Below are 12,821 nucleotides of genomic sequence, written 5' to 3'. Positions count from 1 at the left end.
CTTAAGTGCCAACGGCGAGAAATTCCGATCAAATTTAATACGTGGCTTTTATATTTAAATTTTAATGACACATGGCATTTCCATGTGTATAATTCAATTTTTTAAATATTTTTTTTTTATTTTTTTCTTTCTTTTCTTTTTTCTTTTCTTTCTTTTCTTTTTTCATTTCTGTCTTCTTCTTCTTCTACCATGGCCGGTGGCTGGAGGCTAGCTACCAGCCATGGCTAGCCCTCGCCGGGCGTCGCCTTCCTCCAGGCGAGACCCGGCGAGCGCAGGCCGGTGGCCTCGGCGAGGGCCGGCCTCGCCGGGGCTCGCCTTGCCCGGGAGGGTCGAGGTCGCTGGGCGGGGCGAGCCCCCGGTGAGGCTCGCCTCGCCGGATCCGGTGAGGTCGGCCCTCGCCGAGGCCACGGCTGCCTCGGTGGGCGTCGCCTTCCTCCGGGCGAGGCCTCGGCGAGGCCGCCGTGGCCCCTCGGCGAGGCCGACCTCGCCGGATACGGGCGAGGCGAGCCCTCGCCGAGGCCATGGCGGCCTCGCCGGGCCTCGCCGGAGGAAGGCGACGCCCGGCGAGGCCGGCCATCGGAAATAAGAAGAAAGAAAAGAAAAAACGAAAAGAAACGAAAAAAGAAAGAAAAGGAAAAAAATGAAAAGAAAGAAAAGGAAAAAAAAAAGAAAAGAAATACCACATCAGCCTCCAGTGAGCCACATCAGCCTCCGGCGAGCCACATCAGCTTGAGAAATTAATAAAAAAAATGCCACATCGGATTTCCGACAAAGTGACACTTAAGTGACCGTTTTTCACAACTTTTAGCACTTAAGTGATCCGATTGAAACTTTTGGCATCAAAGTGGCCTCCGTACACAACTTTTGGCACCAATGCTGTTCTTTCCCCAATGAGAAACTATTTGCTGAGTTTGTGCCCATTTCTGGAATTCCTCCTGATGACAAGAAAAGTGACAGCTTGTTTAGAAACAAAACTCATCAAGTTGCTTATAACTCTCTCCTAACCAGAGGAATAATGAATAATAGAGTTGTAGACTTCAACTTCTTTGAAAATTTCAATATCAAGATTCAGAGTCTGATTGAAAATCTTGATTTTCAAAGAATGTGCTCTCTCTCACAAAGTTTACTCTAAACTCATGGCTTACTTTTATTCAAACCTGTCATTCACTTCTCCTGCTGAAATTGAGTACTTTGTTTATCAACAAGATTACAAATTAACAGCCTTTGATCTCTCTGCCATTCTAGGAGCAAAACACACAGAATTTTCTTTTATTCCTATCACTTCTGATTTGGTATATCGATCTCCGTCTGGTTACTCATCTTTCATCAGAGGCTCTACATCTCATGTATCTCACACTTTTTTTCCTCTAAATTCCATTGTCCTATACAAAATCATCATCAATTGCTCAGACCCAAAGGATCTTCCAAAACTAATGTCTCTTGATATGAGGCAAAGTTGATTTGGGCAATTCAAACCACTTTTCCCATTTCTCTATCCCATATGATTCTTCTTCAAATATATAGAACTGTCAAAAAGAGTAAAGGCCAATTCCCTTATAGAGCTTTGATCACCACTATCTTTGAATATTTGAAAATCTTCATTCCTGCAAAACTCAAAGGTAAACCTCTTCAAACTATGACTGTTGGAGAACTCATGATGACTAAGATGAGATACAGATTTGATGGTGAAAATTGGAAGGTTAAGAAAGGTAAGATTATTCCTGCCGAAATGATGAATGCACAGAACAAGGGCTCTGTTAACATTTTTCACGAGTCTGATGAGGAGGAATCAATTGAACCTTTAGTAAGAAAGAGGAAAGTGCATCTGACAGTTTCCAGAACTGACAGACCAGCCAAAAGAACTCAAGCCGTGGCCAGTGATTCTAATGAGATGGAAATATCCGATGAACAATCTGCTGAACAATCTTAAGCTGATGATAGGAGCCTTGAGGAGTCAAGGTTTATGCAATGGCTAATTTTTCAAGATGCCAAGCATAAAGTCCGTGCAGACAAACATGCTACCACTCAGCTTGAAATTCAGAGACTGCGAGATGAGGAGGAACACTCGATGAAATCACTAAGTGACATCATCAACAAAATAGTCATGGAAAATCAGCAAGAACACATGGCTACTGCAGAGAAAAAAGCTGAGGAAAGACCCTCTAAGAGACAGAGGGAGTTTGAACATGACCATGAAGCTGAAATGCATAAGGAGTTTGAGCAAGAAAATGCTCACAATGATGAGAAAAGTAGCAGTAATCTAGCTGAAATGCATAAGAAGTTTGAGGAAGAAAATGCTCAAGATGTTGAGGACAATGACTTTAATATGCCTGACATATAGGAGGACCATAATCAAATGCACAAGAGGCAGCTCCTTCAGAAGCAAGTTCTGTAGATTTTCCTCTTGAAGGAGATGATTGTGAAAACAGTCCATCTGAAGCTCAACAGAGAGGCAAAAGAAAGGAAGCGGCATTTGTTGACATTCAGACTACTCGCACTCCTTCTAGATACAATATCTCCTCATCCATGTCAGACCATGCAGCGATTACCGATCTAAGGTGGAGACAAGCTGCAATTCAAAATGAAGTCAGAAAACTCCGCAATGAACTTAAAGAAGGAATTCAGGAGACCAAGGACTTGATGGAAGCAAGATTCAACAATCCGAAAACTCAAGTAAGAACTGATGTACAAATTGCAACAATTCAAACTGCAAATCTTGAAGGACATATTCATCAGCTCTCATCACATATTGAACAACTTTTGAATCAACTTTCTAGGCAAAAGAACACTACAAGTGCCATAACTTGTGTACGGCACTCACTTTGGTGCCATAAGTTTTTTTTGGATCACTTCAGTGCTAAAATTTTTGAAAAACGATCACTTAAGTGCCAACTCCGGTGTCGTACACAACTTTTCGCCGGAAATCCGACGTGGCATTTTTTTTATTAATTTCTGAAGCTGACGTGGCTCGCCGGAGATTGGCACTTAAGTGACCGTTTTTTAAAAATTTTAGCACTTAAATGATCGTTTTTAAAAAAATTTAGCACTTACGTTATCGTTTTTCAAAAATTTTAGCACTGAAGTGATCCAAAAAAAACTTATGACACTTAAGTGATCGTTTTTCCTCCGACTTGGCACCAAAATGATCCGAAAAAAAGTTATGACACCAAAGTGATCTCCGTACACAACTTATGGCACTTATAGTGTCCTTTTGCCCAACTTTCTAGCTTTAGTCTTGTCCAAGTGTCTTTTCTATTTGCACCTTTTGGAATCTCTTCATCTTAACCATCAGGACCCTTAGCCCCTCCGGCAAATCAGCCAAACTAATCACATATCTTCCCAACTTTTAATTTCTGAGCTATTTGTTTCAACTTTCCGTATTGGTTTTTGTTAAATGTTTGACTTGGTGTGAACTTTGAATATTAACATATGATTCGACAATGGTTGTTCGACTTACTTTTACTGCATTTTTATTGATTATGCTATCTATCCTTTCTTCTGATGTCAAAAAGGGGGACAAGTATTATAGCGGCAGAAGATGTGAATGCAAGTATGGAAGCGGCAGAATATGAGCTTAACAATGCTTTATATATGCTAAGCATATGCTTCAAAACATGAATATTGATTTCAGAGCTTAACAATGCTTTATATATGCTTCGAAAGTTATATCATCTGAATAGACTATTTACATCACATATAGATAGTTTTGTCATCATAAAAAAAATGGGGAGAATGTTGAGAAAAATCCCTAATAAGTTTTGAGATTTGACAAAACTATCTGTTACTGACCAGAATTACATTTAAGTTATTTGATGCAGGTAAATGCTGAATCATCAAACTTAGTCGATGAAAGGACTTTGTCATCAAGCTCAAAATTACTCGTCAGATTCAATGTGTGTTATTTTTGGCAAGTTTATGTAGGATAATCAAATTGATATTTCAAGACATTCAAATTGGCAATCACAAGATTGTTCCTTAAACACGAAGAACTACACTTATGGAAACCTTGATTTAATTATATGGATGATCAAATCACTCGGAGATAATGGTTCTTCTTCTAACGGCTATGCATTTTCTTTAGGGAAGTTTCTCCAATGGTTTAATTTGGAGATCAGTCCTCTGAAGATTTTCCAACAGATAAATTGGAAGTAGAGGAGTATAAAAGGAGTGCAAACATCATATAAGAAAATTGAACCAGAATCGAGAATTCCAAAGTCTGAATAGAGCTTCGATCTTACACACTTGTGATTACTGTTTTTTATGTTGTGATTTTAGAAAGAAAATTACTTGAGTAAAGAGTGTACGTGATAATGTAGTCTATTATCTGAGAAATAATGCTCTTGTAATTTTCTGGTGATTCAATAGTGAAATACAGCCAACAGGCTGCCAGCGTGGAGAGTGGACGTAGGCTCGATAAAGTCGAACCACTATAAAAATCTGTGTGCGGTATTCTCTATCCCTAAACTTTTATTTATTATTGCTGACATTATACTGCATACATATCTATCAAACAAGTTCGTCAGAACGTCATCTTAGTCATTAGACACAATCATCTGATGACAACTTATATACAAGTTTGTCATACGCATCTATCTAATATTAATCATATGAGTTGTTGATCTCAACTATATTCATTATGCACGTTTAAATCATTCAATTTGGTAAAATCACCTATTCACCCTCATCTAGATGATAGCACTAGCCGTAACACAAATTACACAAGGTGCATGCAAACTGCTCTAGGTTGAAATCATTGCATAAACCCAAAACTCTGTACTTGACTCGTACGACAGGGTTCGCATGGTGTTTCGAAAACCTCTAGATGGCCAGGCTTTTGTGTTCATCCCTGGAAATAAATAAAAAAAAGAAAATCAATTCGTCGCCGGTGCATGAATAATTTTCTCGGATGATAGAAAGGCCAGTGCTTAACACGTACACATTAATCGAATAGACATTCACTAATCTTCCATGACGATATTTCATTAGTACAACATGTGTGAGAACACAAGCGATCACCACATCCTCATTTAAACTTTCCACGAGAATGAGAAAATATTCAGTGATATGAAATGTGGCACACATTTATCTAATTGGATTCATTCACTATTTGACATGTGTCAATTGAATTAAAATTAAATAAAAGCAAAATTTCTGACCACCTGCTGGATGGGATCATTAATGGGGAGTAGCTTTTTAGGAAAATTTTAAACACCCGCCCAAAACCTGTCTTTAACCTTCGTTCACAACTTCAGAAGAAACCTTCATTTTTTTTTTCTCTCAGATCTTATGTTTCGGGCCAGAAAAAACCTTCTTCCTTTTACTTTTTATTTTTCAGCTCTTGCGTTGCAGACCGCCGCTTAACCCCGCGCATAGATGACCCCCATTTTCACTTTGAAGGTCGCCATTTCTATGACCTCCATTTTCGCTTTGAAGACCGCCGCTCAACCACCATGCTTCAAAGACCGTCGCTCGACCACCACGCTTCGAAGACCTCCATTTTCACGTAGATGACCGCTACCTCGAAGATCTCCTTTTTTTCTTCGAAGCCCGATGCTCAATCACCATGCTTCGAAGACCTCCATTTTCGCTTTGAAGGCCAACGCTGCTTAGAACTTTTGGATACAGGGTAGCCTAAAGAGAAAAATGGCTTCCATCACAGCTCGTTGAACCCTAACTTAGCTCCTTATTTCTCCATTCCTCTCCTCCATTTTCACTTGGAAGAACTGAGTTTTGTTCCCAGTCCAAGCTGAGTTTGTTCTGCTTATTTGTTTATATGTTTTTTTTTATTTAAACTCATGGCCGAGAGCAAATTTGCTACGGCCAAGAAGACAATGGTTCTCAAGACAATTGAATGGCTGTTCTCAAGACGATATTAAATTGAAGGCATTTGAAACATTCCCTTAACTTATTGAATTGAAGATTTTTTGTTTTTGGTAACATTTCAGTATAACGACAGTGGAAGTTGCGAGATAAGTACGGGAGATTCAAACACTGGAAAAATCTAAACTTGGATGCAGGATATGTGAAAGTCAGTTTCGCGATTTTTGCCTTCAATTAACTTGATTCATGTGACATTCCGAAATTTTGGCCATTTGAAATTTATAAAATAGCTGATTTTATTAATGTGCTTGTAGGCAGTTTCGACCGAAACTGATCATTCCTGGGATACTAACCTATTGGGAAAGGCTAATGAGGGATTTAAATTCGTACGACTAGAGGAATTTGATCGCGAATTGACTTTCGACCATAAAATCGTCGAGGTGACATTTTGAGCCAGTGTAGGCCGATCTTAGGATAGTGATGGGCCGATTCGTTATTATCATACACGTGGATCACGGGTGATTCCGTTTGACCCCGAAATGAATTGACGAATGATCCAAAACCTATTCCGAACGATCGTACTCATCGGAACTAGTGATCGATCTTCGTGATTTTATTGACAACCGAAGTCGTTACGGTCTGAATAAATTGCACGTGACTCGATTTAGTATCAGTCACGGGTCGATTATGCGAATTTCGCTGAAAGCCGCCCGTTAGTCAGAGATATGCACAAATTACATTATATAGAATTCAATTATTAAATTTAGACCAAATTGGGCATCGGAAAATTAGGAAGTCACGACAGAATGTTAGGACGACGTTGCGGTTGTAACATGCAATTTTTGGATGTGCCCGAATCTTTCAGAAAAATTCAATTTGGGCAAGAAAATGAGAAAGTGACCATTTTACCCCTAAGGATTTCTAAAGGGTTAGTTTTATGGGCAAATGGCATTTTGGTCATTTTGCCCTCAAATTTGGAAGAGACACAAATGCCCTTGGATATTTTTAAAGCAAGATTCAATTCGGACCGTTGATTTCAAGATTCGATCGAATCTAGACCATCGGATCAAAATTTTGAGAGAAGGGTATTTTGGTCATTTCTCACTTGGGTCAAACTTGGGCATGAAGTTTTGACCAAAGTCTTAACCTCTCTCTCTCCTCTCTCTCCTCCCATTCGGTCCCCTCCTCCACCTCCCCTCCCCTCCCCTCCGATCACTCTCTCTCTCTCTCCCGCCGGATCGCCGCCGCACCGCCGCCTCACCGCCTCACCCCCCTCCTCCGTGACTCTCTCTCTTTCGGTCTCTTTTGGCCGTGAGCCTCACCGGCCCAAGCCGTGAGCCGCCGCCAACCACCCAAGCCACCGCCGCTGCCGCTTGCCGTACACTGTCACCACCGCAAGCTGCAGTTAGATCTCGGGTTTTGCCGCCGCTTTCGCTCTAACCGTGATAGTTTAGAGCTCGGTAAGTCGCGGCCTAAACTTTATCTAGTATATTGGGTTGTTTCGGGCCGAGTTAGACACGGTTTGTTATGGTTTTACGGGCGAAGTTGATTTGCGGGGCCTAGGAATGAATTCGGGGAGTTTTGACGGAAATTTTAGAGGCCGATCAATGCTGTGATTGCTTGTTCAGTATGCTGTGTGGTACTGTTTGGGACGCGGTTTGTACTGTTAGGTCCGGCTCGGAATTCTATGCAAGTGTTGTGAAGAACCGGAAGTGTGATATTGTGATTTTGGGTGCGGAAAAGACTGTTTGCTGGCTGTGATGTGCCGTGTGATGTGCTGTGGGTTGCTGTTTGGTGCGAGGCTGGTACCGTTAGGTCCGTCTCGAAATTTTGTGAAAGTCCCGTGAAGGACTGAAATTGATTTGAAAACGTTTGGGCGTGGAAAAATGCAGATTTGTGCGTGATTGCGTGTTTGTGGTGTGACTATGATGTTGGGTGCAATTGTGTGCACAAAAATTCATACGAATGTGTGAAATTGTGAGAACGGGATCGGACCGAGGCATTATAAGCTCGGGTCGCGATCATGTAGGTCAGTCGCATTTGGTGCTGGCTGAGGAATGAGAATATGGAAAATGAGATCGACTCGAGGCACGATCAGCTCGAGTGAGATTGGGATCAGGCCGAGACATTCTAAAACTCGGGTCGCGATCACGTAGGCCTGTCGCATTTGGCGCGGGCTGAGGAAAGTGTGAAAGTGGGATCGGACCGAGGCGTGTGATGCTCGGGGCGCGATCGAGTGGGCCGAGGCGTGTTTACGCGGGCCGGGAAAATGGTTGAGGAAATGTGGGTACGATGAGTGGGTTGGAAACGTGGCATGATCGATGTGTACATTGATATGCGGACAGTCGTGTGTTGTGGCATGTGTGTGAGAATTGATTGTTTGTGAGTGTGGACTAATGTGTAGGTTGCGTGTGCCGTGAGTCCAGGTATGTTTAATTTTGTGGATGATGATGGGTGAATTGATTGGTTGCGTGTCTATAAGTGTTTGGAATAACGTGGTAGCCTAGGTAGGGTTTAGGTTGCAACTTATTGAGAAGTATCTCATGGTTGTATCAACCAAACCATTTCAGAGCCTCCGCCTGAGCCATGAACATATTGAGGCCGACTCGGAGCCATCGGGTGAACAGACAGCTGAGGAGGATTCAGGTGGTGATGCCGAGGACAGTGAGTCAGAGTGGACACCTCCGAGAGAGCATAGGGACTAGTTCTGGGAAAGAGGTAATAGTTTGAGAGTGCCCCATTTTTGGATAATGCTGATCTAGGATGCTGATCATTTTTGTATTTTGGAAGTTAATAGTTACTGGTTCGGTGTGCTTGTAAATAATAATGGATATTGTAAATCTTTGGAAGTGTAATGTGTGTGTGTGCATATATATATATATATATATATATATATATATATATATATATATATATATATATATGTTGGCGGTTCGGCGATCTAGCTATTCCTGGTAGTCTCCAATTTTATTGTCTGGGATTTTATAATTGTTTCCGCCGCGAATCAACTCTGATGGGAACTTTGGGTCGACGACGTGTTCCTGGGACGTCGCACTGATTCGATCGAGATAGAGGGAAGTCACGGGCTCGATGGGGTTCGGGGCGTGACAATTCAAAGCGTGCATAGTTGGAAGCTTGAAGAGTAACAATTACATCTGCAACTTCAGCAGATGGAAAACCATGCTCATGTTCAGTTTATATATTGCCAAAGATTCGTGACCTCTAGCCTAGGACTCTAGTAGCTTGTTGCTCACTATGCAACTCTTTGTTTTCAACGACCAATCAACCTGATGCTGTTCATTTATCACCGACCCTCTTGCAATATACCTGCTCTTCTCAAACGCCACTAATCCATACTAGATGTTGGAATTTCTCAGTATGCTCTGTGCAAGATTAGGCAAAAGGAAAGGAAGAGAGAATCAACATGTTTTCTTATCCATTACCATATTGGGAGATCCAGCTGGCTCTCTTCCGTGAAATGCAGTCAGATAAATTACAGAAGGAAAACTCTCAAAAGCTCATTACGCAAAGTTCATAAAGGAAAGAGAGAAATTACGATCCAGGGGAATTTCATGGAACAACGAAGTCGTTGGTGTTTGGACACCGACTTTTTCATAATTGTTATTATATTCAACGCGTGTTATTTGGAAAACCAACTCAATTGATGGGTTCTAAGCTCAATCACAAATGAATATTCAAACAAAATTTTCTAGCACTGAACAAAAAAATTCTAGGTACCAAACAAATGTGAGACTGTATTACATGCGCATCACTATAATCCAATCAAACTAATTCCAAGCTACTGAGTGAGAGGCACATTGGAGCTCAATATCGAGCTCACCCCGCTCGACATTCTGCAATCTCAAAGTTAGGAGGTCTTCGAAGCGCGGCGGTCTTCAAAGCAAAAAAGGAGGTCTTCGAATCGTGGTGGTTGAGCATCGGGCTTCGAAGCAAAAATGGAGATCTTCGAGGCAGCGGTCTTCTAAGTGAAAATGGAGGTCTTCGAAGTGTGGTGGTTGAGTATCGGGCTTCAAAGCAAAAATGGAGATCTTCGAGGCAGCGGTCTTCTAAGTGAAAATGGAGGTCTTCGAAGCGTGGTGGTCGAGCGACGGTCTTTGAAGCGTGGTGGTCGAGCGGCGGTCTTCAAAGCGAAAATGGAGGTCATAGAAGCGGCGACCTTCAAAGCGAAAATGGAGGTCATCTAAGCATGGGGTTGAGCGGCGGTCTGCAACGTAAGAGATGAAAAAAAAAAAAGGGGGAAGAAGGTTTTTTCTGGTCTGAAACGTAAGATCTGAGAGAAAGAAAAAATGAAGGTTTCTTTTGAAGTTGTGAACGAAGGTTGAAGACAGGTTTTGGGCAGGTGCTTAAAATTTTCCTAAAAAGCTACTCCCTATTAATGATCCCATCTTGGAGGTGGTCACAAATTTTACTTTTATTTAATTTTAATTCAATTGACACGTGTCAAATGATGAATGAATTCAATTAGATAAATGCGCGCCACATCAACATATGACGTGGTACTTTCATGCCACTGAATATTTTCTCTTTTGAATGTTTGCAAACAATTATTAGCATGGTATCACGTCTATTTTAGCTCTTGGCTCTATTCACACTTGGGGAAGCCATGTACAAATATCTTGGAAACGAGAGATCGCCAATTCCTCTAGAAACAAAGGAAATATCTGCACTTGCTCGTGAAGAGATCGATGAAGCTGAAAAGTTGCTAAAAGTCAAGGGTGTGGAGCCAGCTGAAAAGTTGCAAAAGGAGTTGGATATGAGCCGTATATCTTGGTAGTATGTTAGCAAAAATATCTTTAGTCAGAGAAAGTCCACGAGAGAACAAAGAGAGAGATGTACAGAGTTGTGTATGTAAAGAGTTGGATATGAACCATATACGTTGAAGTATGCTTTGCCTTTGCCACCTAATAATACAACTATTGACATGTTCAGCCAAAACATTTTATTAAGTAAAGAGGACAAACCAATCAATGAAACAATCACAAGAATTTATTCCCCAAGAAAACCAACCGAACCAATTAAATCACGACCTGGTCCTAGTAGATAATTTCACGAAAACTATGATTGAGAATCAGCTACTCGTGGCCTTCGACATTGACGTGAACGTTGCCGTCGACCCAAGCGGCAAAGTCCCGGCCTCGACCGTGAATGTGTCGTAACGGAGGAAGAACTCCACGAGCATGACCCTGCTCAAGAGCACCACCAAGTTCTTGGCAGGGCACTGCTTGTTCCCCACGGTCGGGTCATCGATCTCGCGCCCGTTCGACCAGTACACGTACTTCAACAGCTGCTCGCCTTCTTCCCCGACGAACCTGTCGCCCACGAACTCCTCTGGCCTTTCGAACACCCTTGGATCCTTGGTTGCAAACGGCTGATATCCAAATATCATCTCGCCCTTCTTGATCTCGAAGGCCGCATCGTGGTTGTGGATCACCATATCCTCCTTGGCATGGCCATACTGGAACGCAACCGGAGGCTCGATTCTTAGCGCTTCCCAGACGACGGACTTGGTCAAGCTCATCTTCTCCAATGCGGCGATTGTGACCCCGCCTTCCGATCTAACAACAGTCCTGATTTCCTCCGCAAGCTGTCGGTGCAATTCTTCTCCGGCGAGTCCGACCCACTTGATCAAAGCTGGCAACGTGGTTTTCATGCCCCCATAAGAATTGAAGCACACCAGGAACACAAGGTTGTGGCAAGCTTCGTCTCTTTTGATTCCCAAACTCTCAGCTTCGTCCAATATCGATTTTGCGTACTCATTGAACACCTTGTAGAATTTCTTGTAATCGCATTTGAGCAACAACGAAGGCAATGGGAATGTGTGTAGGACTATGTCTTCCAAAAAGTTTAGTATCTTTGGTAACCCTAGGGTAATCAACGGTGCAAGTTGGAAAAACAACCACGAGTCAAAGAATTTCGTTGCTTTGTCGGTCGTGAGGATCGTGCTAGACGGATTTTGGTCGCAGAATAGGTTGGCCAAGAAGTTGAAGGACATTTTGTTGCAATAGTCGTTGAAGTATGCTTTGCCTTTGCTGGAGAACTCATCTTCTAGGTCAATGAAGAGCTGTGATAGGGAACTCCTATAGAGTGGAATGAACTTATCATGACGCTTCGCAAGGGTCGACAGAAATAAGCCTTTCAAAATGGCGTGTTTGGGCTCAGAGGGGTCGAGGTAGGCGCACACGCGGTATCCGCCCGTGTAGTCAGTCGAGGGCATGTAGGTCGCGACGAACACGTCCTTCTTTTCGACCTTGGACGTGTCAAAGAGGACCGGGAAGCTGACGGCATCGAGGAGCACGACGACCTTAGGGTTCCGGGCCATGAAAGGGCCCGGAACCATGTTGGACCGGAAGACCGTCGACTGGTACTTCTCCATCCTGGTCCGGAAGAACTCGTCCGTCCCCTCGTGGTAGAAGTAGTCAAGCCGGTCTTTTATGACACCGAAGAAGGGCAAGCCATAACCTCCGGGGATTGCTACTAGAGGAAGATTTGATGAAGAAGGCGGAGACATCGTTGGCTTAAAAATGAAGAGGGAATTTGTTCAAGTGTCGGGTTTCAAAGAACAATAAGGGAGAGAACAACTGAAATTGACAAAATCAGCGCAGTTATCAAATTTTTTGCAATGCATCATCACATGAAACCGCCGGTTATAAATATAGAGCTTTTGAATGTGTCCATGGAGATTGTCAACGCCAATTTCCGAGCCATCACGTGATTAAGACGCAACATGTTTGACACGTTTGCTTTTTCATTCCACACTCAGCGCGGCGATTACATTCTTGAAGCCAAGCTTAGACCTGACCCTCGGTGTTATTATCTTAGCAAAATGACAAAATTGATCCCTGAATTTCGACTCAATGTGTAATGTCATCCCTCAACTTTTAATTTATTCAATGTGATCCATAAACTTTAACCTAATGTGTAATGTAATTTCTGAACTTTTAATTCGTTCAAAGTGGCTCCTTAAATTTTGGTACATGTTC

At 42.4% G+C, this 12,821-nt stretch overlaps 1 protein-coding gene across 1 annotated transcript; it reads right to left on the bottom strand.

Moving 5' to 3' along the window:
• Nucleotides 1–10,809: 10,809 nt before the first annotated feature.
• LOC115665275 (allene oxide synthase 3-like) lies at nt 10,810–12,437 on the bottom strand. Its single transcript, XM_030587145.2, has one exon. It carries the CDS (start codon nt 12,347–12,349, stop codon nt 10,910–10,912), a length of 1,440 nt encoding a protein of 479 aa, XP_030443005.1. The 5' UTR covers nt 12,350–12,437; the 3' UTR covers nt 10,810–10,909.
• Nucleotides 12,438–12,821: the final 384 nt, after the last annotated feature.

The sequence above is a fragment of the Syzygium oleosum genome, unplaced genomic scaffold (genome assembly GCF_021117445.2).
Source record: "Syzygium oleosum isolate NSW1041296 unplaced genomic scaffold, Sole_v2.1 Sole_v2.34, whole genome shotgun sequence".
Taxonomy (NCBI): domain Eukaryota; kingdom Viridiplantae; phylum Streptophyta; class Magnoliopsida; order Myrtales; family Myrtaceae; genus Syzygium; species Syzygium oleosum.
This window is presented reverse-complemented; position numbering and strand designations above follow the sequence as displayed.

Bases quoted from the DNA above. Each gene is read 5' to 3' on its own strand.
- LOC115665275 (XM_030587145.2), bottom strand. From the start codon at position 12,349: ATGTCTCCGCCTTCTTCATCAAATCTTCCTCTAGTAGCAATCCCCGGA.